General features: G+C 60.9%; 16 protein-coding genes across 16 annotated transcripts; 9 read left to right on the top strand and 7 right to left on the bottom strand.

Annotated features, from left to right (window-relative positions):
- Positions 1–7: 7 nt before the first annotated feature.
- On the top strand, positions 8–874 carry MRET_1394 (Rwd-domain protein; the record flags this gene model as incomplete). The annotated part of the gene is made up of 3 exons (XM_027628021.1): positions 8–89; positions 117–179; positions 207–874. The coding sequence occupies 3 exons, from the start codon at positions 8–10 to the stop codon at positions 872–874; spliced, it is 813 nt and encodes a 270-aa protein (XP_027483809.1).
- A 6-nt stretch (positions 875–880) lies between these two features.
- On the bottom strand, positions 881–2,032 carry MRET_1393 (COP9 signalosome complex subunit 4; the record flags this gene model as incomplete). Its single annotated transcript, XM_027628020.1, has 1 exon — positions 881–2,032. One exon carries the CDS (start codon positions 2,030–2,032, stop codon positions 881–883), a length of 1,152 nt encoding a protein of 383 aa, XP_027483804.1.
- A 93-nt stretch (positions 2,033–2,125) lies between these two features.
- MRET_1392 (COP9 signalosome complex subunit 1) lies at positions 2,126–3,379 on the top strand (the record flags this gene model as incomplete). The annotated part of the gene is made up of 1 exon (XM_027628019.1): positions 2,126–3,379. The coding sequence occupies one exon, from the start codon at positions 2,126–2,128 to the stop codon at positions 3,377–3,379; it is 1,254 nt and encodes a 417-aa protein (XP_027483803.1).
- Positions 3,321–5,426, bottom strand: MRET_1391 (telomerase activating protein Est1; the record flags this gene model as incomplete). Its single annotated transcript, XM_027628018.1, has 1 exon — positions 3,321–5,426. The coding sequence occupies one exon, from the start codon at positions 5,424–5,426 to the stop codon at positions 3,321–3,323; it is 2,106 nt and encodes a 701-aa protein (XP_027483806.1).
- Positions 5,427–5,536: 110 nt separating this feature from the next.
- MRET_1390 (ribosomal RNA-processing protein 9) lies at positions 5,537–7,249 on the top strand (the record flags this gene model as incomplete). Its single annotated transcript, XM_027628017.1, has 1 exon — positions 5,537–7,249. One exon carries the CDS (start codon positions 5,537–5,539, stop codon positions 7,247–7,249), a length of 1,713 nt encoding a protein of 570 aa, XP_027483805.1.
- A 61-nt stretch (positions 7,250–7,310) lies between these two features.
- On the top strand, positions 7,311–8,435 carry MRET_1389 (autophagy-related protein 18; the record flags this gene model as incomplete). Its single annotated transcript, XM_027628016.1, has 2 exons — positions 7,311–8,370; positions 8,398–8,435. The coding sequence occupies 2 exons, from the start codon at positions 7,311–7,313 to the stop codon at positions 8,433–8,435; spliced, it is 1,098 nt and encodes a 365-aa protein (XP_027483736.1).
- On the bottom strand, positions 8,432–8,775 carry MRET_1388 (glutaredoxin 3; the record flags this gene model as incomplete). Its single annotated transcript, XM_027628015.1, has 2 exons — positions 8,432–8,566; positions 8,599–8,775. 2 exons carry the CDS (start codon positions 8,773–8,775, stop codon positions 8,432–8,434), a joined length of 312 nt encoding a protein of 103 aa, XP_027483737.1.
- Positions 8,776–8,868: 93 nt separating this feature from the next.
- MRET_1387 (25S rRNA (adenine2142-N1)-methyltransferase) lies at positions 8,869–9,435 on the bottom strand (the record flags this gene model as incomplete). Its single annotated transcript, XM_027628014.1, has 1 exon — positions 8,869–9,435. One exon carries the CDS (start codon positions 9,433–9,435, stop codon positions 8,869–8,871), a length of 567 nt encoding a protein of 188 aa, XP_027483744.1.
- Positions 9,436–9,767: 332 nt separating this feature from the next.
- MRET_1386 (ribose 5-phosphate isomerase A) lies at positions 9,768–10,523 on the bottom strand (the record flags this gene model as incomplete). The annotated part of the gene is made up of 1 exon (XM_027628013.1): positions 9,768–10,523. The coding sequence occupies one exon, from the start codon at positions 10,521–10,523 to the stop codon at positions 9,768–9,770; it is 756 nt and encodes a 251-aa protein (XP_027483745.1).
- A 174-nt stretch (positions 10,524–10,697) lies between these two features.
- Positions 10,698–12,038, top strand: MRET_1385 (ribosome biogenesis protein Sqt1; the record flags this gene model as incomplete). The annotated part of the gene is made up of 1 exon (XM_027628012.1): positions 10,698–12,038. One exon carries the CDS (start codon positions 10,698–10,700, stop codon positions 12,036–12,038), a length of 1,341 nt encoding a protein of 446 aa, XP_027483742.1.
- A 140-nt stretch (positions 12,039–12,178) lies between these two features.
- MRET_1384 (cell division protein) lies at positions 12,179–16,108 on the top strand (the record flags this gene model as incomplete). The annotated part of the gene is made up of 1 exon (XM_027628011.1): positions 12,179–16,108. One exon carries the CDS (start codon positions 12,179–12,181, stop codon positions 16,106–16,108), a length of 3,930 nt encoding a protein of 1,309 aa, XP_027483743.1.
- A 28-nt stretch (positions 16,109–16,136) lies between these two features.
- On the bottom strand, positions 16,137–18,812 carry MRET_1383 (recyclin-1; the record flags this gene model as incomplete). The annotated part of the gene is made up of 1 exon (XM_027628010.1): positions 16,137–18,812. The coding sequence occupies one exon, from the start codon at positions 18,810–18,812 to the stop codon at positions 16,137–16,139; it is 2,676 nt and encodes an 891-aa protein (XP_027483740.1).
- A 204-nt stretch (positions 18,813–19,016) lies between these two features.
- MRET_1382 (Spo7-like protein) lies at positions 19,017–19,834 on the top strand (the record flags this gene model as incomplete). Its single annotated transcript, XM_027628009.1, has 4 exons — positions 19,017–19,173; positions 19,202–19,269; positions 19,310–19,419; positions 19,447–19,834. The coding sequence occupies 4 exons, from the start codon at positions 19,017–19,019 to the stop codon at positions 19,832–19,834; spliced, it is 723 nt and encodes a 240-aa protein (XP_027483741.1).
- A 158-nt stretch (positions 19,835–19,992) lies between these two features.
- MRET_1381 (survivin) lies at positions 19,993–21,195 on the top strand (the record flags this gene model as incomplete). The annotated part of the gene is made up of 1 exon (XM_027628008.1): positions 19,993–21,195. The coding sequence occupies one exon, from the start codon at positions 19,993–19,995 to the stop codon at positions 21,193–21,195; it is 1,203 nt and encodes a 400-aa protein (XP_027483738.1).
- Positions 21,196–21,213: 18 nt separating this feature from the next.
- MRET_1380 (mitochondrial inner membrane protein subunit 18) lies at positions 21,214–22,245 on the bottom strand (the record flags this gene model as incomplete). The annotated part of the gene is made up of 1 exon (XM_027628007.1): positions 21,214–22,245. One exon carries the CDS (start codon positions 22,243–22,245, stop codon positions 21,214–21,216), a length of 1,032 nt encoding a protein of 343 aa, XP_027483739.1.
- A 90-nt stretch (positions 22,246–22,335) lies between these two features.
- Positions 22,336–23,601, top strand: MRET_1379 (DNA ligase 1; the record flags this gene model as incomplete). The annotated part of the gene is made up of 1 exon (XM_027628006.1): positions 22,336–23,601. One exon carries the CDS (start codon positions 22,336–22,338, stop codon positions 23,599–23,601), a length of 1,266 nt encoding a protein of 421 aa, XP_027483792.1.
- Between the last annotated feature and the right edge of the window lie 37 nt (positions 23,602–23,638).

The following is a 23,638-nucleotide window of genomic DNA, read 5'->3' as shown; positions in this document are numbered from 1 at the left end:
TGTCGAGATGGTGTCAGCGGAGGAACATGAGCAGGTGTTATCGGAGGAGCTAGAGGTGCTCGAGAGCATCTATATTGAGGAGCTACAGAGTATGTCGAGGTATGCTGACGAGTCAGAGCTTTCACCGACGCATCTTCAGATCCGCGTTGTGCCAGAAGATTATGACGAGGCCAAGCAGGGTAGGTTTGTGTGAGCTGACTGGATAGACCCTATTCTGCTCTTAGATGTGCAGTATACGGAGCAGTACCCCGATGACGTGCCAGAGCTACACATACATGTCCTGGAGGATGGCAGGCAGGTGTTGGGCATGCCACCGCCAGAGGACGAGGAGCCACCGCGTGATGATCCACGCGAGGGTGTGCAGCTGTTAGCGAAAGAGCTTGAGCAAGTGGCGAAGGAATCGCTGGGCATGCCGATGGTGTTTGCGTTAGCATCGCATTTGCGGGAGTCGCTGACAGACTATATGACGCGGCAGGCCCAGGAGGCTGAGAAGGCTGCGAGCGAACGGCGCGAGGCGGAGCTTCGAGCGGAGGAAGAAAAGTTCCGTGGTACAGCTGTGACGGTGGAGCGATTCAATGCCTGGCGCATTGAGTATATGCGAAAGCAGGAGCTGCTTCGAGCGCAAAAGGAAGAGGCCTATGTGGCATCGCTGACGCCGAAGGAGCGTGAAGAGTATCGTCGTATGAAAGCCAAGCCGACAGGTCGAGAGATCTTTGCCAAGCCAGATGCGCGTGTCGAGGAGGAGAAGACGGACGAGTCTGTCAAGGAGGTCGACTTCAGCCTGTACTCGCGTGAGGATCGTGAGAGGCAGGCGCGCGAAGACCATGAGGACGATGCGGCGCAAGATGGGTATGTAGACGATATGGACGAATGAAGGCGGCTAGGCGGATAGACGGGCGTGCGCCGCATCGAGGGCCTGTAGGCAGGCCGATATGCGCGCTTCTCGATCGGTCTCGGCATCGGGAGCGTCTAGGTACACGGCCTGTGTGACTTGATCGATCCAGCATGTGTCGGTGGGCAGGACGCCTTGGGAGAGCAAGCGTGCGACGGCCGCCTCGCATGCCTGTACGCCGTGTTCGTGCGCGTCGAGGCCGACGAGGCGTGTTAGCTGAGTAAGGGGTACACTGGAGAAGAACGAGAGGGCCACGCATACATTGTGTTCGACAAACACATCGGGCTGTACCGGCACACCGCCGAGGAACGGCGCGAGGGCCTCCAAGTCGGCCGGCCGCAAAAAGCGTCCCTCTGCGGCGTGATGTAGTGTCTGTGCAAACGGCCAGGCCGAAGCTCGCTGGGCGAGGCGTGTGAGCATGGATGTGCGCTGCGCACTAGGTGGCGAGATGATGGCATACACGGCCGCATACATGTCGGCATGAGGCAAGTCCATGTAGCGCGCCGCCGCCTCCATGAATCTGTGCTGTATCGCGAGGACGCGTGCATGATACGACCACAGCTCGTGCACGAGAGCCTTGTTGTCGCGCTCGTCGAGTATCGCAGAGTTGGCGCGCTTGATGGCCTGCTCAGCTTCGGCGACGTGGGATGGCAGGTCATGGAGCCACAGCTCGACGACGCGCACGCATAGCTGGGCGAACGACAGCTGGGGTATACGCCGCGCAGCATGAGGCGTGATGGACTGCAGCGCTTGTGCGGCGTCGCGCCATCGCGAGAGCGACGCGTACTGCTCGGCGAGGAGCACGCGCCATGGTCCCAGCTCGTCATCCCCCATGATCGACGACGCTTCGCACGTGGCAAGGGTATCGCTTACGATCGTGCACAGTATGTTGGCGGGTATGTGTGCAGCAGCGAGCTGGGTGGCGAGGTGGGCCAGCATGTGCCGGCCGACGAGCAAGCCCGCGCCGGTCGTATTCACAGGGTCCAGCACGGCGCCATCGACGTACGTGCGGACCAGGGACGGAAGCGACGCACTCGGCGTGTCGTGCAGAGCGTGCTCGAGGAGGCGCGTGTACTGCGCGATGCGCTCCTCGGAGCTAGCGATGCGTCCGACCGCTTCGAGCTGTGGCGCCCACGTCATGACGGCCGCCTAGCGAAGGGCGGCGCAGCTGAGGCGTTGCTCCCCACGCCGTGCGCCTCGGCCGATGGCAAGACCACCGCCACCTACGCCACCATGTCGGGTTGGGAGGCCACGCTGGGCGGGTGGACGCGCGTCCGCTACCTGCTGCATGTGGCGGCGGTGGCACCGGCGCAGCGTGAAGCTGCTTTAGTCGAGGCGGCGGCGTACATGCAGGCGCACTTGTGGGATGCGGACAAGCTGCGCTCGGTGCGATGCGAGGCAGGTATGCCGAACGAGGCGGCGTGGGACACGTGGCTGGCTACGACGGCCGCCCACGTCCACGAAGAGCAAGAGCGGCTCTTGGCGGACTTGGCCGCGTCCCAGCATACGCCGGAGCGTGCGCGCCGCATCCACTGCCTGCTGGGCGCGCACTTCCGCCGACGCGGCGCGTTTCGTGCGGCGCTCGAGCACTACGAGAGCGCCCGCGAGTATGGCATCACGAACGAGCATGCCCTGGCTTCGTACGTCGGCATACTACAGACAGCGCACGACATGGGCGACGCCGAGCGGGTCTTGCTGTGCTATGAACAGGCCCACACCATGCTGCGTGCGCTCGTGCGGAGTCACTCGACGGAGGGGTGGCAGCTCGTGCGGGACGTGGCGGGCCTGCCCGACGCATCCTGTGAGGACGTGGCGGCGCGCCTCGCTGCGTGGCGCCTGGTCGCACAGTGGACGCTGTGCCGCGACGCACTGCCCGAGCCGCTCCTGTCGGAGCACAGCGACGCGTACGCTGACCTCCTCGGCCCCGCCCAGGGTGCGTGGTACGCCGTGCTATGGGCGCTATGCGTACATCCGCCGTCCGTGCAGCGCGCGCGCGCCGCACAAGTGCTGCAGGACGCGTCGTTTCGGCAGTACACCGACGTGGCACGCGCGCCTCGCGACGTGCTCAGCACGTACCTCGTGTCCGACTGGCCGTCGTGCATTGCTCTGGTGCGCGACGCACATGCGTCGGCGTGGCGCTGTGATCCAGCCATCGGCGTGCAACGCGCAGATACGCTGCTGCATACCCTCTTGACGCGCCTCATCGAGTGCCATGTCCAGGCCTACACGTGCGTGCCGCTCGCGTCGCTGTCGCGCCTATTCGGCGACTCGGTGCCGCGGATCCTCCTCGACTTGATCCGGAGCGGAGCTGTGCGTGCGCGCATCGACTGGGCACGGCAGGTGCTCGAGAAAGAGGACGTGCACGTCGTCGATGTGCGCCCCTCCGATATGAGTGCGCTGCGTGCTCGCTTGACCGTCTTGCAGCGCCTTAGCTTGGCCACGTCGTCCAAATCGAGTTCGATGTCGTCCACGGATCCGTCCACGTAGACGAAGGCCATGCGGGCGCATCCTGCGCCGGCTTGCTCTGCGACCAGGCGTGATCCATGTGCACGTCCATCGCCCGCATCGCGAGCTCAATCGGGTCGTCCGCCTCGACCGGCGCGGCACGCGACACGAACATCGCCCGTGCTTCGTCGTACACGAGGCCGCACGCTTCCGAGGTGGCCATGCCCCGAATGTCTCGCTCGACGTCCAGAACCCGCGCATAGTCGGCGTGCGCACTCGGCAGCGGCGCCAAGTCAGGCAGCGCATACGGCGACGCCTCCGTCGGGTGCATGACGCGGCGGATCGGACCGAGAAACTGCAGGTCGACGTCCTCCTCGATGAAGATGGAGGCCTCGGGCGCCACGGGAAGCACGCTGGGTGGATAGGCCGCCTGCAAGAGGTTGCCAAAGTCGATGAGCGCACTCCAAAACGAGGACATGCGCGCCTCGACACTGCGCTGCACACACGCCAGTCGCGCGACGGCATCCGTCGCTAGACTCGAGGGCGTTTTCTGCTGGTCGACGGCCTGCTGCAGCTCCTCGGCCGCCTGCGCTGCCTGCGCCCGGCACGAGGCCATGTAGTCGACGTGGCCCCTGACCCACTTGAGGCCGATGCGCACAGACGGCAGCGTACGGCGCAGGATGCGGCCCATGTCCATCGGCCCGGCCTCGCTATCAGGCCGCCTGTCCCGCAGCAGACTCATGAGCTCGTGCCGGATGACGGCCAGGAGCGCCGTCAACATACCCAGGACGTGGCACACCAGCAGCGTGCCCCACGCCGCGCGCACATGCTCGGCAAGGACGTCCGCGTCCATGTGCGCCGAGTAGGGCGCGCCGAGCGAAAACGGCAGACGTTCGTGCAGCGGCGCCGGGCACAGCCGCGTCGTCCACGAAGCGCACAGGCCGGTCACGAGAATGCGCAGATAGTCGACGGCACGCAGCTCATGCATATCGACTGCCATGAGCATGTGACGTAGAATCGCATCATGGAGGACGCAGGCCGTATCCAAGTCGGCGCGCAGAAAGCACAGACTGTGGAAAGCCACCAACGAGTCAAAGTAGTCGTGCGTCGAGTCCCACCGAGCGCTGATCGACGGCACAGGCACTCGGCGCGCAGGACAATCTTCCAGCGCAGCCTGACGCCATGCTACGAGCACATCGTCTCGCCGCGCACTCGATGACCATGCATGGAGGGCCTTTTCCAACATGCGCTGCAGGTTATGGCGCGCGTTATCAAAGGGCACACGCACGCACAGCGCCCGGTAGTACTGATACACCGCGCCGAACGAATCGCCCACAGTGGTGGCAACGACTGCTAGCTGATTCGATGGATTGCCATGGTCGGGAAGGAGGACGTGGGCCTGGTGGTAAAAGAGCACGGCGCGTGTAAAGTGGAAGAAGACCCGATGGTGTCGGTCAGGCACCGCCGAGTGCAGTTCACGGTAGCGGTGCAAGTCGCCCATGCACGTAAGGAGCCGCTGTATGATTTCGTACAGCTGGTGCCGATGAGCCGGCACACGGGCCGACTCGGCGAGCGTCGCCTCGTGCTGAGGCTGGATCTGGATGGCCAGCGCCGAGAGCACGCTGCACGTCTCGTCGAGCGCATACCGCTGCACGAGACATGCAATGGTATCTGCATAGTACGCCACTTCCTCGTCGATAAACTGCAAGAGCTGCTGCTGGAGCCTCTTGTGGTCCGACGCCTTGGCACTCTTGCGCTCGCGTTTGGGTGCGCGGCCCTTGCCACGGGGCGCATTCGTCACCTGCTGCTCAGCGTGGACGATCCTCGCACGAAGGTATGAAATGACATGGTACGTCGTGTCATGCCAGATCATGATATCCACGAGCTGGGCTGCACGCGTGAATGTACACGTCATCAATAGGGCCATGTAGACCGTACGCAGTGCCTGCCGCGCCTGAACGACCGCCGCGTCGCATGGATCATACGTGCCGTCAGACGTGAGCGCCTTGGCATGCCGGATGGCATCTTCTTGCGCCTGCTTCCGCGCCCGCGCTTCACGTCGTAGATCCGCTGGATCCACGGTGGACATGACGTCACGTCCCAGACGCCGCCCCCACGCATGCCATGACGCACGCCTCCACTCACGTGACACTACCGTCGTTTTTTGACCAGGACCCGCTGCGACGTTTTTTCTCCTGCATGTCGGATCCGTTTTTCCAAAAGAAGCGGAAACGCAGCGGCGAGACGGGCGCAGGAAAGGGGCGCGCGCCGCCGCGTCGTGGTGATGATGCCGACTCGGACGATGCGGGCTTGGAGGCCGTCGAGGATATGGATCTGCGGCACACGTTTGACGAGGACGAGGCGCAAGAGAGCGAGACGCCCGCTGAGGCCAAGGTTCGGCTGGCCAAGTTGTACCTCGAGGGCCTGCATGAGAAAGAAGAGATCGACGGCATCGATGCGGCCGCGGTCGATCGCGATAATATTGCCGCGCGTTTGCGCAAAGACGTCGAAGAGGGCAGTGGGCGCATGCACTTGGCTGTGGCCTCGCGTCTGTCGAAGCCAGAGACGAAGGACGTGCTGTGCGTGCGGGGCCACCGCGCATGCATGACATGCGCACGCACGGGCGCGAATGCCGTTCATTTGTTCACCTCCGACAAGGACGGGCGTATTGTGCAGTGGCGTTTGCGCGACGGTCGACAAGTGAGTGTCATGCCGCGAGGCCGCGACTATGCTGCGGAGGCGCCGACATCCAGCACGAGTGGCGCGGCTCGACGACGTGCGCGGCACCTGGAGCACGTGGCTCTGCAGCCTGGCGAAGGGCACACGAGCAGCGTGCTCTCGTTGGCGGTGAGTGATGATGGCAGTCTGTGCGCCTCGGCTGGCGGTGATAAGCGCATTGGCATCTGGGAGACGACGCCGCCGCGGTGGGTCAAGGCGCTGGTGGGGCACAAGGACGCGGTGCGGTCTGTGGCGTTTCGGGGCGGGTCGAAGGAGCTGTATAGTGCGTCTTACGACCGCACCGTCAAGCTATTTGATGCCGAGCAGCTGTCGTACATCGAGACGCTCTTCGGGCACCAGGAAGCGATTCAGGATCTATCGTGCCTGCGTGCGGAGCGTGCCGTGACGGCAGGCGGGCGTGAACGGACATGCCGTCTGTGGAAGATCGGCGAAGAGAGTCAGCTCGTATTTCGTGGCGGCGCACGGAGCAAAGTACACGCGCTGCTCGAGGGCGGCGACCTCGTTGATACCCCTGTGGATAAGAAAAACGAGGTGCATGAAGGCAGTATCGACTGCATCTCGATGATCGATGACCACCACTTTGTGAGTGGCAGTGACAGCGGCGCCCTGTCGTTGTGGTCCATCGCGAAAAAGAAGCCCCTGTTTGTGGTGCATGCCGCGCATGGGTATGCGCCGCCCTCGGGCGAGACAGGTCGCGCACTGCCTCGCTACATTTGCAGCGTAGCATGCCTGCCGTACGGCGACGTGTTCGCGTCAGGCTCGTGGGACGGCGTGATCCGCCTGTGGGCGCTGGAGCCTGGCCTCCGGTCGTTCCGGTTTCTCTTCGACGTGCCTGCGCCCGGCGTCGTGAACAGTCTCCAGCTGCTCACGCCCGCGATCGAGCGAATGGAGCAGTACCCCGTCGACCCATCGCAATGGCGCCGTCGTGGCGGTGTGCATGCCCCGCTGCACCACGCGGAGCAGCAGGACCAGCCGCGCAGGTCAGCTGCGTCCCTGCGAGACACCGTTCACACGTCGGCCGACGGGCGCGTGTTGGGACACAAGGAAAGCATACCACCCCTGCTGATCGCCGCTGTCGGTCCGGAACCACGCGCGGATCGCTGGATTCACATCCCAGACGCCGTGTCCGCGGCCCTCGTTGTGCCGCTATGGCTCGAGGGATCGGACACGTGACTTGTTCCTCGGCCCTGGGCGGCGGCGGTCGTAGCTCTCGTCGACGTACGTGCCTGGGACGATGGACTTGGTGCGCACGGCGGCGGGCCGCCGGGAGGGCATTCTCGTAGCCGACTTCAACCAGGACTATAGCTGCATTGCGCTCGGGACGCAGTCGGGCTACTCGATCACGAATTGCGAGCCATGGGGGCAGGTGCACGCAAAAGAGCTGGGTCCGACATGCCTTGTGAGCATGCTCTTCTCGACCAGCCTGGTAGCTGTGGTCGTGCGCTCGCCCGCGGGCGGCGATAAGAGGCTGCACATTCTCAACACGAAGCGGAACTCGACCATATGTGAACTGACCTTCCCCGCCGATATCCGCGCCGTCCGCATGAACCGCCGCCGACTCGTGGTCGTCCTTGCTACGGCCTTGTATGTCTATGACATCAGCAATATGAAGCTGCTGCATACCATCGAAACGGGCATGAACACGACAGGGCTTTGCGTGCTCGCACCCGCGTCAGACGAATGCTATATGGCCTACGCGGCCCACGAAGCCGGCGACTCGCATGTCGTCGTGTACAATCTGCACACGCTCGCGATGGTCCATGTGATTCCCGCTCATCGCTCGCGCGTAGCATGCCTCGCTTTCAACGCAGCTGGCACGGTTCTCGCGACGGCGAGTGAGAAAGGCACAGTCATCCGCCTGTTCTCCGTGCCAAGCGGACGCCTGCTGCATCAGTTCCGCCGGGGCACGTACCCTGCACGGATCTTTCGCATGTCATTCAATGTCGCAGGGACGATCTTGTGTGTCACATCAGACTCCGACACCGTTCATCTCTTCCGCGTGCCGGCATGGACGACGCCGTGTGATCCGAACCAGGCCCTGGCGCAGAAAAAACGGCGCGCCTGGCGCAGCACATCCATGGCCCAAACGCTCGGCACCTACTTGCCCTCCTCCGTCACAGAAATGTGGGAGCCGACACGAGACTTTGCGTGGCTCAAGCTGCCCAGGCCGGGCCTGCGCGCCATCGCCGTCGTGTCCAACACGCTGCCGGTGGTCCTGGTGCTCACGTATGAAGGCATCCTCTACACGTATACCCTGGATCTGGAGCTCGGCGGAGAATGCCAGCTTGCGCAGCGTATGTACGACTATGACTCACACGCAGGCCACTCGCTACTTTCGGCTTCCTCTGCGTCTCCTTAGAGCTTACCGACCAGCTGCTGGAGCTCACCGCTCTGCTGCGCGCGCATGATGTCGTCGCAGCCACCGATGTGCTTGCCGGAGATAAAGATGTTGGGCACCGTGCGCTGACCCGTCTTCTCAGCCAGGTAGTCCTGTACACTAGTTAGCTATGCGCGCCACGTACCTGGATGGCCGGGCCCTCGCTCACCTCGTCGAGCTCCATCGTGCCAATCTTGCTGGGGTCCACGTTCTGACCCGAGATCACCTGCTTGGCACGGACGCAGAATGGGCAGTACGACTTGCTGAAGATCGCGATGGCGTTCTCCGAAATGAGCTTCTCGGCAATCTGCTTGGCTGCCATGGTGGCAAGAGATCAGCCACAGCGCCACGCCGGGCCATGACGTCAGAGCCACCGGCACACGTGACAGCTCCACATAGAGAAATGCACGGCCCATCAAGCGGGGCTGAGCAGCATGCAAAAATTGTTGCGCTGGGCGCCGGGTCGAAGCTGGCGCTTCGCCAAGACGGTGCCGTCCCAAAACGCGCGGCTTACATCCGTGTCGGGGGAAATGGCCGTACGTGGCTCAGATTCCTGTAAAAGCCAGCGCGTAAGGCGATGACTGTCCTCGTTGCGTACAACGTCGTAGCCGGTAGCACGTACCAACCTGGCAAAATGGTCGTGCGTCATGTACCGACTATTCGTCAGACATGGTAGAGGTAGCACGACATACACGTACCCACCGCGTCTCAGGTATCTGTGCGCGTGCAGAAGCATGTCGCCTCGCTTGGCCAAATCGCCCACGAAATTGATCACGAGGCTCAATCCAATGACATCGAATCGCTCCTCTTCCCTCGCTGGCATGGGAAAGTCGAAAAAGTCAGCTTGCAGCACATGCGGCGCACGCGGCTGTATGTCGATACTTGTCACGTCAAACTTGTGCTTCCACTTAGCATACGCCGTGCCTGCAATCGCACCGACGTCCAGTAGCTGGATACGGCGGCTAAATGGCCATAGCTCCATCAGAATTTTGGCGCACCACTTGCTCGACTCACCGCCACGTAGTACGGCGCCACCTGTCGTGCTTTGATTCTGATACACCTCCAGTCCACCCAGAGCTTGCTGCTCTGCCAGCAAGGCATCTTTGTCGGAGTCGCTGGCCCGTGCAATTTGCTTTTCAAGCGCATGGTACCGCGAAATGGCTCGCGCATGCTCGGTCGCTCTGGCGGTAGGTGGTCGCCGACGGTGCTTGGCACCGCCGCGCTTTCCGCGGGGTCGTCTTTGGACGGAGCGAGAAATGATGGAGGGGGGGGGGAGAAAAAATTCGGGCCTATTTTACGACACATTATGCTAGCCTACGTTGTACGCGTCTTGGCACCATCTGGCCACTGCCTCGTAACTGTGCCGTCTTCATGGCCAAAGAAGGCCGCCTTGCAAACATTCGTAAAGATGCCCACCTCTACCACACCTGTGATCAGCTTGATTTGTTTCAAGAGGTAGTCAGGATTCCGCATGAGGGTCTGAGGAAAGATGGCGTCGATGCACAAGTTGCCGTTATCTGTCACAACGGGGCCGGCCTTGGCTACGGCCATGCGGAGCTTGACATCTGTGCTGCCGAAGCGTTCCAGGGCCCTGATGATGCGCTGCGCTGCGAACGGTGCAGCCTCTACGGGCACTCCCTTCTTCCAGCTCTCGCCCAGCACGTGCGACATTTTGCGGTAGTCAGCAACTACGACGAATTCCTTGGATGCCTCAGCGACCACTTTTTCGCGCAAGTGGCACGCACCACCACCCTTGATCAGGTTGAGTCCATCGTCCACTTCGTCAGCGCCGTCAATCGTTACATCCAATTCCTGTACCGTGTCCATGTCTCCTAGGCGCATGTTGCGCTCCAATATCAGGTTCTTTGCTTGAAAACTTGTTGGTATGAATGTACACGACTGGCTCAGCTCATGCCTGCGCTCATAGATCCGTTCCACGACATACGGCACCGTGGACCCTGATCCAATACCGATGACCTGGTGATGTGGCTTTACGTAGGCATCAACGGCCGCATAGGCAGCGGCGCGCTTTGCCGCTTCCACGGATGATAGTGACGAGGACGAGGCCATTCGTGCCAGGCAAAATGCGCGAAGCAGGGCAGGTACGATGATGTCGAGCCCCGTGGCTGTGGGGATGGAAAAAGAGGTGGAGACCGCGGCGGCAGAGATGACTCAGCTTCCCAGAGTGGCGTGGGCGAAAGGAGGCTGGATTTTTTTTTCTGCCTGTCCACGGAGCGCACGGTCATGTCGGACGAATGGAAGGATGACGCGGAGGCACAGGGTGACCTGCAACTCACGCAGGAGGATGTGGATGTGGATGTAACGGAGGGAGCCGATGAAATGCCGATGGATGAGGTGGATGCCGAGCTCGACAACCAGGACGACGAAACGTTCCAGGACGATTCGATCGCCGCCTTTTACTCGCACCGCAAGTCTGTGTTCTGCGTGCAGCTGCACCCCAAGTTCCCTACGCCGCCTCTAGCTGTGAGCGGTGGTGAGGATGATGCCGCCTGGATTTGGAACACGATTGACGGCTCAGAAGTGGCGCATCTCACTGGACATACAGACAGTGTCGTGGCTGTGGCGTTCAGTCATGATGGCGAGTATGTGGCTACGGGTGGCCTAGATGGCCGCGTTCGCGTGTGGCGTCGGCACGGCTCAGGCGATGCGTGGCATACGTGGGAGTTTCTGACGAATTTGGAGGGCCCCTCGGAGGTCGTGTGGCTGACGTGGCATCCCAGGGGACCTGTGCTAGTCGCCGGTGCGTCAGACACGACGATTTGGATGTGGAAGCTGCCCTCGGGTGCGGAAATGATGATATTCAACGGCCACACAGGCTCGGTAACGTGTGGCCGTTTCACGCCGGATGGTCGTCGCCTCGTGACGGGCAGTGACGACGGATCGCTGATTGTGTGGGATCCGACGTCGGGCGCGCCGCTAGCCAAACTCAAAGACTCGGACACGCGATTCGCACTCGATGGTGGTATCACATCTCTGTGTGTGAGTCCAGATAATAAGCTGGTCGTCGTGGGCGGGGCAGCCGGTGGCATTCGCGTCGTGAGCATCGCTCAGCTCGATAGTGGAGGCGCCGCCCAACTGGTCAATGCGCTCGACGCCCACGACTCGGGTGAGAGTGTCGAGACGATCGAGTTTATTGATTTGGTGCCATCCTCTGCGCAAGGCGCGTCGGTCGGACTCACGTCGCACACATCCACGCACATCGTGTCGGCGGGCACGGACGGCCGCGTGATTGCGTGGGATCTCAAGGCTGGCAAGGTGCGTGGCGAAGCACGTCATGAGGCTGCTGTCACCAAGCTGATCGTTCATCCATTCACGCCACTCTTTAGCACGAGCTCCATGGACCACCGCGTGCGGACGTGGGACGTGCGGACTATGCAAAACATCGGCACGCAGCATGGCTTCACTGACGGCGTGCTGGACTTGGCCGTGGGCGCTGACGACGGCATCACGCAGGGCGCCGAGTCTGGTGGCATCGGTGCCTACGTCGACAAGTCTCAGTTCAAGGGCTACAAATTTGTGGGCGCCGGCGACGAGGGCGTCGCGCTCGTGTTCCGCCTGCTGTAGCCACGGCCTCGACCCTATATCACGTGACGAACGCGAGAGACTACCCAGGCGTGGGTGTAGATGTTGCAATGTACGAGGTCGGTGTCCTCTGACCACAACAAGGGTGTCATTTTTCTCAGAGCGCGTGCCATAGCCGCACCATGCATAGGGAGCATGATGAGCCGGTATCACCGAACCTAGATGCTATGATGAGCGGTCCAGATCCGACGCTGGAAGAAAAGCAGTCGCCACGCCGCTCGTTCCGCGCGCGTGTGTCAGATACCATCCAGCGAGCTCGGGGCCGTTCGCCGAGTCCTGCTCCTGCGCATACGGACCAGCCGCCTGCATCGCCGGCGCCGTCGGTATCGAGTCCCTCCAAGTTGCGCGGCATGGGCAAGTTCATACGCAAGTCCTTTGAGATCGGACGCAGTCCATCGCCGTCGCCCTCCCGCAACAGGGACGTGGTGTACAGCTACCATGCGCCCGAATACCAAATGCCCGATCTACCTGACTGGCAGTTGTACGATGGAACGAGCGTGTCGGTGAATCTCGACCAGCTGGCGGAGCGCCAGGAGAGTCTCGTGCCGCCGCCTACCGCTCCGTCGTCCCTATCTCAGGCTCCTATGGAGCAGCCCATGTCAGCGCCCCCCTTGGTGACGTCTGCACCACCACCACCACCACCCGCCCCCATGATGCCCCCGCCGCCGATGATGGCGCCGCCCCATGCGTTCCCCGTCATGCCGCCGCGTTTCGACGGTCCTCCGCCTCCCGCCCCGATGGGACCACCGCCCTCAGGCCCACCGATGCGCATGGATCCATCCGATGCGCCCTTGTTTGGGCACACTGGACCACGCTCACGGTCTGCACGTACGAGTCTTTCTCCCGCAGCGCCCGTGCTGATGGAGCCAAGTACGAGCCCTGAGCCGCCCGTGCCCCAGGTTCGAGAGCCCGGCGGCGACGAAGCTGACGGAAGTGACGAGGTCGATGTCGTGAATGCCTATGCGGACGTGTCGGGCGGCAACACGACGGTCGCACCCGGCGACGACACGGTCATTGAGCACGAGCCGCGTGGCGATCTGCTTTTGCCCACGGCACCGTCGTGTGCATCGATAAGCCTCGACGGCAGTGAAGGAGACGAGCGAGACGGCCAGAGCAGCCCAGGCGACCCGTCTCGTCCTGCGTCTGCCGCACTGGATGAAGATCAGAAGCAGCAGCGCATCCTGTCTGCCATGGAGCGTGCGCCGCAGGGTGCAGGTTTGACAGACCTCATGAACCGCGTGGTGAATCCGCGGCACCAGAGCTGGCTACAGGGTCTGTGGTCCCGCAAGTCGTCGGGCGCGTCGGAGGCGTCCAAGCCGACGTCGGAGCGATCTGCGTCTCAGGATCATGGCGACGACGGCGTCATTTTCCGTGGTATGGATGCCAGCCCGTCGATTTACAGCACAGAATCCATGGACCGTGCGAGTGACATGTCGCCCCGTCCTGAGAGAGCGCCTAGTGTCACGACGCACCGCACTAGATCCATGCTGTCGCGCAAGAGCACGGCCACGTCCAAACACTCGCATCATACTTCGTCCACGCAAGCGTCTTCTCGTCCCAGTGATGACGAGCGCGAGGCGTTCGAGCGACGTAGGGCTTCGAATTTGGCTGCACGCGAGATTCTCGAGCGCGAGTCGAAGCAGGGCATGTCGGGCGATTTCCGCACGCAGGTCCTTGGATCGCCCCACCAGCCCACTACGCCCACGATACATACCCCCGACCCTGCTGCCGAGGCGCCGGCGCAGGACTGGTCGTCTGCATGGCATGTGCATCCAGAGGCACGGCGCGACTACGACGAGGCCCAAGCCCAGGCGGAAGCCCAAGCGCAGGCCTATGCGGAATGGCATGCGCAGCAGCAAGCCTATGCTGCGTGGTACTCGCAGTGGCAGACAGAGGCGCCGTGGCAGGAGCAAGCGCCGTGGCAGACCGACGCGCCGTGGCAGGGAGAAGCGCAGTGGGGCGGCGATCCAAACGCGCCGTGGCCCACGGAAACACCTTGGCCCGAGACGCGCGCGTCCATGCCGCCTGTGCGTCGCAAGGCCGTGCCTGGCACGCAAGCCCCATCAAAGCCCGAGCCCATGCCACAGCCTGCTGCGCCGAGCCACGAGCGCAGCTCCATGCCGCCCCCTCCCGACTCCAAGGTGCCGACGATTCTCCCTGATGTCGTGGACGACGATGAGTCTGTGATTGACGAGCAGGGCCGGCGACTGAAGCCTGACGGCTTCGGCGGTCTTCAGCCGGTCGAGAGCGGCGAGCCGGCGCCGCCGACGCCACCGGCCAGCCCGCCGAAGCCCGCGGCAGCGACTCGTGATCCCATGCCTACGCCGCAAGGCACGCCTCGTGCACCCCAAGTCGAGTCGATGCGCGCCGACTTTCGGCCTGAGGACGGCCGACCACTCACGTCTCTGTCCGCGCGTGGCCTGTCGCCAGCGCTGTCACCGCACGCATCGGCTGTGCCGCAGCGCGCATCCATGCCACCAGCGCCGTCCTCGTCGTCTGATCGCGGTCCCTTCCACGTTGCGCCGGAGCTGTACACGACGCCGCAAAGTCTACAGAGCTCTGTACAGCGCATGACATGGACCCCGGAAATGGCCGAGGCTGCTGCCAAGTACATCCAGACGATGACGTCATCGGCCTCGCGGCACCAGCTGCAGGAGCTCAGTGTCTCTCAGTCCGGCGTCTGGCAGCCGCCTGTGCCAGGCGCGCCTGAGCCACTGCCGCCGGTGAAGGATACCGAGGAGGCACCGGGCCTGCCGCCGTCCCTGTCGATCGTCGACCAGCTGCACCGCAAGGGCATGGACCTCGACATCGACGCGGGCGTCGGTGCAGGCACCGACGACGACATGCCCCTTCGCGACGCTCTGAAAGAAGCCATGGTGCGCTTCTACTTTTATGAACGGCACTCGATACCACTTCTGCATGAGCTCGACAAGCGCCTTGTGGCCATGGAGCACTGGTCCATGCTGGATCCCGAGGCGGACGGAGACCATGGCCAGCAGCCTGCATGGAACAAGGACGCCGTGGCGCGCGTATCGAGCGAAATGCGCCGCGAAGTGCGCATGCTCATGCATGGCGTCAAGATGCTCAACGAGTCGCGCTTGAGCATCCAGGCACTCGCACAGCATGCGTCGACCGACCGCAAACGCAAGCGCCCCACCACGCCGTCCGAGCCACACAAGCGCTTGGTATCCACGTCGACCTCGAGTCGCGTGTCGTCTGGCAGCCGCGTATCCTCAGGCGCGACCGTCCACGTCGCCACGCCCACCGTGTCTCAAGTGCGCCGATCCCTGCCCTCGCCTCCTGCGGCACAGGCAGACGGCGCAGACGAGACCGCGCCCAGTATGTATGGCGACGCGTCACAGAGCGCTAGCGACTCGATCGTGCACCATCCTCCTCTGCCTTCGCCTCCTGCCGCTCGCGAAGCCGAGGTCACGCCCCCGATGCCAGAGCCTGAAGCTGATGCCCCTCCCAATGCCCCCGAGCCCGATGCCCAGGCTCCTCGGCCCGACACGCACCCGCTCTCTGCGCCTAACGCCCCTCCCGCCCCCGCACCCACTCTTCACGCCGCCCCTACCAAGGCGCTCGAGTCGGCTTCCCGGGAAGACGAGGCGACGCCCCTTGCGCGTGCCAAGAGCCTGCAAGTGCCCAGCGCGCCTGTCGAGGCACGCCCCGTACGTGCACGGAGCCTGCTGCTAGCCTCGCTCCAGCGCGCCGACGAGCGATCACGCACGCCACCACCAGCGCTGGCGCCGGCGCCAGCCGAATCCCCTGCCCCTGCACCCACGCCCCCGCCGGCCGCGCGCCCACCCTTGGCGAACGTCGAGAACCACGCCCCGGCGCCGGCGATGGCACCCACGAGCGGTCTTCGTGCGCGTGCCCAAAAGTACCTGCAAACGGTCGAAAAGACGTCGTCGGATTCGCATGCATCAGGCCCGTCTCCTGCCGATGCCTCCTCGGCCGCCGAGAATCAGCCTCCCAAGCCGATGTACCCGCCATCGGCGCTGAGTGAATCGCTGCGTCGCCGTATGGCGCACTTTGAGTCGGCCAAGTAGCCTATGCGTAGCCATGTACAGAGGGTATCTATGTAATCACACAATCTTCGCGAACCTTGATGCCATACATCTCGGCATCGACTTTGCTCTCGATCGTTTTAAAGTCGCAGCGCGCACGCAGAAACTCGTACATTTCCTCCGGCCGCATAGTGCCGCTGCTGAGAGTCGTGTCCTGAATCAGCTTGGCGAGCTCTTTGGGCTCGTCGACGATAAACAGCGTCGCGACGCGCTTGAGCGCACCGAATAGCGTCGTGAGCGACGGCTGCTTCATCGTCTCGATGAAGTGGTAGTAGTGATTCAGGTCCGAAATCGCCCGCACACCGCCATACGTCGAAATAATCTGCCGCTTGAGATGCTTGCACAGGATACTGTACAGACGGAACCCAATCTCCTGGTAAAACACGTCCAGCAGCGCCTTGTCAGCACAGGCGGCAAGCAAGTCGCAGTAGGTCTGCATGGTAGCACAGCACTCCATGCACGCCGCCGTGGGCTGCGACACATCCACCGCAGCCTCCGTTTCCGGGTAAAAGTCGCGCGGGTTCTGATGCACGGTCACAATGTACTCAATCTGCTGTACCAGCAGCTCTACCCCGGCACTGAGCCCCACTGCCACGTGGTCATCCAAGTCGCTCTCAAAGCGACGCTTCTCTCGCACAGCCGCATTCGTAAAGTCCGCCTTGCCCAGGAGACCAGGGTCCAGACGCTCAAAAAACACCTGCATCATGAGCTGGATCGTGTCGCCAATATGCACGAGCTCGAAGAACACAAGCAGCGGTCCCACATGATCCGCCGCCTCTCCACGGCCGCCAGCGCGGTCGTGCTTCGCTGGATCATACGCGCGGATCTGCTCCTGCGCCGTGAGGAAGCCGGGCGCCATGTGCTCGTCATTCAGCGAGGCATACAGCTGCACTAGAGCCTGAATACACGCTGCTTGCGCTCGACCGCTCAGCTCCGTGTGCGTCTGACGCAGCGCGTCGAGTCGCTGTAGCGATACGCGCGTCATATTCACCATGTCGACCGCTGTTTCCACATTCAAAAGAGACGCCATGTTCGAAGGCGCGCGCCGTGGTGCAGGTGCCCGCGCATAGGAAAGGACGGCCTCGTCTTCCTCTTCGTCCTTCTCGTCCATACCCCCTGGCGCATCTTGCAAGCCCACGTAGCCCTCCCGTGCCTCCTGCTGCGACGACGAACTTGGCTCCCCGGACGAGGCCGGCTGGACACGCACGGCCGGGCGCAAGAGCGCGTGCTTGAAACTTGCCATGAAAGAGCGCTTCTCAGCCGCAGAATGCGGCGCCAAAGACGATGACTCTGCCTCAGACGAATGAAGCATTCTGTCCAAGTCACGCAGCCATTGGTCACATACGTCCTTGAGATGCCTGTGCTGCCATGCCAGCTCCATCTGAATGTATTCATCCACATGCGTGAGCCACACCGAGTCGACAAGAGCCCGGGCTTCCTCTGTATCCAGCGCAGGCACTCGGCACAGTCTCTGCATCTCCACGCAAGACTGGACAAACGCATCCAAGTAGGCCTCGGCTGACGCTTCGCGCGCCTCTTGCAGTAGACTCACCACATAGTCCGCGACAAGATCGTGCACGACGCGCTCGAGCAACGCCATATGAACTGGCTGCGCAGGCGGAAACACGCTCTGGATCAGCGCACACTCGTCTGACACTGCCCGCTCCAGGTACTGAACGAACTCTCGAACGGGGCCGGCGCAAAACGCCAGATTCGCATCGAGAGCGTCGTGTGGGCTAAAGGGAACGCGTGACGTCAGAACAGGTCGTGAGGCAAGAAACGTCTGTGCGATAACACTCCCTCCCATATCATAGAGCTGTGCCGACCACACAAGAGACGGCCGTGTCTCTGTCGTCAAAGACCGGTCTATCCCAAGCGCCTCATGTACGTAGCGCAAGCTCCATGCAAGCTCGGCATGCTGCTTCATCGAGGCGAGTGCCGTTGCACAGGATGACTCACTTTGGTACTGCTCCTCGCTAGCCACAAAAGCGGTCCGCAATTGCGTGCACAAAGCCATAGTGGCTTGCTGCAACTTGGCTTGCATGGCGCTCACATCCTCCAAACCAGGAGCAGGCACACCACAAACACACATAGAGGCGAAACGAGCTAACATGCATACCAGTGCGCATTGCTCTCGTACGTCACTACTCTTGGTAAAAAGCCAGGACGAGGTAGGAGAGGGCGACTCGACGAGGGACAGGAGGTACGGGCGGAGGACCGTGTACGCGCGTTGCACACGCCGTGCGTACGGCTTGGACGCACTTGATGGGACGGAAAATGCATCAAAATCGAGATCGGAAAGCAGGTCAACGGTCTTGGACACCGCGCGCGAGGACGCCGAGACGACGGGCGTCGGCTTGGCTCGAGCAGGTATGGGTATCGGCTCAGGCGGCGCATCCAGCAGCGGATCTGACAACACATTCGTCTTCTGCCATCCAAGACGATCCCAGCGCCACTTCCATAGCTTTTCTTGGCTGACAAGAACCTGGCATTCGCGAGAGGCCATAGCGACACGAGGCAAATCACACAAAGGTACATAGTCTAGAATCTGGAGCACGACCTTTCGTGACAGGCCACGCACACTCGGGATATCTTCATCTGGGTCCTTTTCTGCACCTACGTGGTCAGGCACATGCGCCGCGACGGGCGTGATACGACGAGGCGCCAGAGGAACCCACCGATCCATACGGTCCACGCGCGCCGCAAGAGTCGAATGGCTCGTCGTTGGAACGGCGTGCAGTTCCCTTATATAAGCAAGCGCCCGTGCACGACCCTGGCGGCGAGCTCCAGTGGCTTCGTCCCTGTTCTGTCTGGCCTCGTGCGGCGGATCCTTGAGGCGTGGTGGCGTCCTTCCTACAACAAGAGGCAGGGCATGATATTTTTGTAAAGAATGGACACATCGAATGCATCCGGGGTGCGGGGTACCACGACTATGGATCGTTGCACGCCCATGCCTTCCACAGCTGCGTTTCGTGACCTGCTTATATTTGAAGAGCGGCTAAAGCAGAATGCAGCGCGCTTAAAGAACCGTAAGCAAAAGTATCAAGGTGCGTAAAGTGTCACTTACGCGAACAGCTTTCCTCGCGTTCTTGGTCACGTTTATTTTGTATATGTTGTACACCGTATTACGTGCTTCATCCGAGGTAGGTGAAGCTGCTGCGTCACGCGCACACTAACCCCCAGCGCAACGTATTGTATTACATACGTGTAGGATTGCTATGGATTGGATGCATGATGCTCTTCCTCTTTTTCGCCAGTGGCTACTATGCTGATGCTATCCGCACCGCCAATGAGTACGTGTACCTTTTCTCATGTGCCAGATTCGTACCTCAGGCCAATCGATCTCTACACACATTTAACATGCATTTACATATGCCGCGATCGTCGTGGATGGGTTCATGGCGAATGCCATGGTCCTCTCCGTCTTTGAACGGCGGCGACGCGTCAGGCGAGACCCGTGCGTGCCATGGGCCTTTCTCAGATGGTCGTCGCCCGCGGTCCATATTCCCACACCATGGGACGCCTACAACCTCACCGCCCCCAAACGAGCGAGGCGAACTTATTTTTTCATCTCGTGTGGATCACGACTTCCGTGAGGGGTACGAACGCTATCGAAATGCATTTGAACGCAAACGACACGAGAAGATCAAAGCACAGCAGCGCCATCAGCCAGCGCTATGGGACTCATGGCCTTTCTTCAAGAAGTAAGTATCATGTCACACTGTGTACTCCTAGTCGGCACATAGATACCCCATCAATCTGCTCGCTCCCCGCTCGGCCCTCTCGTCTTTCTGGCCCCTTGGCCCTCCACGTGAAGTGTCTGACGTCGCGCGGCACTCCACCTGTGTTTATTCTCCCTGCATCCCATGCGCAACGGTCGAGGCGGTCGTACGCGAGGCGCTGTTCCTCGAGGGCGATGGAAGGATGAGGATCCGATGGATATCATACGGCAGAGTCGTGATGCTGGACGCGAGACACTTGTTAAGGGCGGCATCGCGCGCTTGAGTTTCGGCTCTGAGGGACCCGGTGATGACGATGACACACTGTGGGTATGGGACGACCCAGACCTGCTTCCTAATGGCGCTGTGATGGTCTCTGCGCGAAAATCCACTTTTGATAGTCGATGGCCATACACGGGTCGTCGAGGATGGCGTCCTACTAGCAACAAGGTTGCTGAAGCCGGATTTCATTTCACTCCTACGGAGGAGGAAGACGACGCGTGTGCGTGTATATACTGTGGCGTCGAACTAAGTGGCTGGGAACGTACAGATGATCCGATTCATGAGCATCAAAGAAGACGTCCGAGCTGTCCATTTTTTCACTGCATTCTGGCTGATGCCCTCGCTCCCCCTACATCCCCCACTCCTGCAAGTACGTCGAAACACGAGAAGGAAGACGATGACACATCCGACTACGATATCCCACATCAGCGGAAAAAGCGCACTACATCACGAGGTGTCAGTGCGACGCATACAAAAGTGTCGCACGACGAGCATATACCAAGTGTCGAGCCAGAGCATGATACCAATGGGCTTGCCCCGTCCGCTTCTCGTCGATCAGGATCGGTCGACCATGCTAACGACGGAAGAAGTAAGACAGAGATGAACAAACTTGCGCAAGACATGCAGCATAAACGTCGGTCTGTGCCAGAATCAGAAGCTGAGACTGCGTCTGAGGCTGAACCACAGCCTCAGGCGGAGCCCGAGCCAGAAGGCGGACCTATGCCTGTATCGGCTGCGTTGCCCCAAGGCACCGCGTCTGTCGGACCAGAATCGGACGACGAAGCGACCGTGGAGCGCATGGTGACATCCTCTGCACCGAGTTCCATGGGCCTGTCACTTCCTCATATACGAGACTATTTACCGATTCCCTTCCCACATCGTCACAGCCAAGTTCCTATGCCACCACCCGTGACTGATCCCCGCCAAGTCACAGTAGTAGAGTGGATCCAGGAGCAACAACGCTACCTTCTGGATACCATGCGTGAGCGAACCGAACAACAGCTCACGGCCATGCGGCAACGAAATGCAGAGGTGCGGAAAACCTTGGAAAAAATGTTGCGTTCCTAAAGCTATGTATGGTATAAATTATATTTTGGAACTCCGACGTGCAAAGTACGAATTCATCGCCAGCGTCATAAGCGAAGAAGTGCCCCAACACACCAGCAGCACTGATGGGACTTGGCACGCGATAGGAATGCTCAAAATGGCACCCACGCGCAGGACGTTGGAGAGGATACGAGCTCGAGGCGGTTCTTCGGCCAAATCAGCCTCGTTCTCTGTCGACAGACCCATCGCAGATTCGCGCACCCGGCGCTGTTGCCGCGTCCAAGCCGTCAACTCGACATTGACCATGTTCAACGAGCCACATATAAGAGGCATGATATACGTAGGATCACGATCAGCTAGCGTAGGCCCACCTAATTTGGTAAGACGGTCCGCGAGACCAGGATCCAGCCCCTTGTCCAGCAGAATCTGGCGCGTGGCTGCTGAGTGAGCGGCAAACTCCTGATCCGGTGTCCACCACGGAATGAGTTCTTGGGCAAAGGGCGTCCCTGGAAGCACTGCACCCTGGCGCAACAGGGCCATCATGAGGACAAACAAGGGAATGTGCAATGCGAGCGATGTCATCATGGTCCTGGCTGGTGAGCAATGGTACAGAGCAATGAGACGGTTCCACTTCTCTGACAATCTGCGCTGGATCTTGCGTGAAACAAGTCGCTTCGTTTCCATACTCACTTGCTCACCGTCTGCCGGCTGATGCTGCTGAATTACATTGGCTGGGATCTGCTTCTGCCATGCTCGCCATTCCGGCAATACGACCTGCGCATACCGGTCATTTCGTCGGTGCTGCCAGATGGCCAAGGGAATCGATACGAATGATCTCATAACCATCGTCAGCGCCACCACAGAATACGTGTATGGGTAGGCTAATCCCACATCCAATAGACCCATGTATTCTGGAAACGAGACCATGTGCCTCGCCAGTGGATCAAGCCAACCGAGCGTCGCAGAGACGGCGGTGCTAGAGTGATTTTGCCTAGCCTGTACCCAAGGCAGCCGATAAACAAGGGAAGTACGCGGAACAAAAAGCGCTGCTGTCTTAGTTCGAAGTAGCATGCACAGAACCCGTGGATAAGCGAAATCGCCCCACGGCTGGGCAACGACGTCCGTTGACCTCCTAAAAGTGGAGGTTGCCTCCCACTGTGCATGCCATTGGATCCCCTCGATGCCAGTATTACGACAGGGCCTGTTGGTGAAGAATGCACGATCTATCCGGCACGAACCATGGATGTGGGAGCCCGTGTAGAGACGCATTCTGGGTTCACAGTTCAGCGGTTCACCTCACATTACTCATGCTCTTGCCCCGCCTGGCGGTGTGACACCGGGAAAAATGTGCGGTACCGGACATGTGAGCATTTGGCTGACATTTTGGGAGAGGAGTATGAGCGCATACGCACAAATTGCGATTCACAAGCAGAACATAGTACGCCCAAGAAGCGTGCTTGTGACATGGAAAGTTGGCGTGCGTGGGACGCAAACCTCTCACCGTCACACTCGAAGCGCTCACGGACCTCGCCCACTGCGTACAAGTCGCCGAGCAGCTCTTCGTCTGAGCGACCTTTTTCTTTTCTGCTTGCGTCTACGTGGCCTTGTGAAGTAGGGCCGCGCCCGGCCTCCAAGTCACTCTCGTCTCGCAAAGATCCTACTGGTTGGTGGATCAGTGAAAAATTTGATGGCGTACGCGCATGGTGGGATGGCGAAACCCTTTGGAGCCGACGTGGTCAGATGTGGCATGCACCCCCATGGTTTACTGCTCCGTTGCCTAGTCACATGTCTTTGGATGGTGAGCTATGGATCGATCGTGGGCTGTTTGAACACACTTCAGGCGTGTGTCGAGCGTCAAATTCTGACGAATGGCATCGCGTGAAATATATGGTATTTGATGCACCAGATGGCTGCATTGAGCCTGTGGAAGATCGATGGGGCAGAATCCGGGCCTTATTCCCCGTGGCACGCTTTGGCGAACCTATCGCCCGCCATACACACCATGTATATGCGGTAGAACAAGTACGATGCCACGGACCGTCGCATTTGGATGCATTAGTACATCAAGTCTTGTCCGCTGGCGGAGAAGGTGTGATGCTTCGCGCTCCCCATTCTGTATACGAACGGCGTAGGAGCTCGACCTTGTACAAATGGAAGCCATTCCTCGACGCCGAAGCGCGCGTCATTGGCTACGAACAGGGACAAAATGGCGCAGCTGGACTAGTTGGGTCGCTTGTGTGTGAAACCTACTCACAGGAACAGCAAGATGAATCCCCTAAGCGATTTTGCGTAGGATCAGGCCTCACGCAGTTTTTGCGACAGCATCCGCCTCCCATCGGTACCATGATCCGTTACCACTATAGCGGCTTGAGCTCACAAGGCCTGCCTCGCTTCCCACGATACGCTGGAACACGCGTTGATATGTAAATACCCTCTACTTTCACGCTCCGTTATGTGTGACCAT

This window comes from Malassezia restricta, chromosome II (genome assembly GCF_003290485.1).
Source record: "Malassezia restricta chromosome II, complete sequence".
In the NCBI taxonomy this organism is placed as follows: domain Eukaryota; kingdom Fungi; phylum Basidiomycota; class Malasseziomycetes; order Malasseziales; family Malasseziaceae; genus Malassezia; species Malassezia restricta.
The sequence above is the reverse complement of the archived record's forward strand: the minus strand, read 5'-3'. Positions and strand labels throughout refer to the sequence as shown.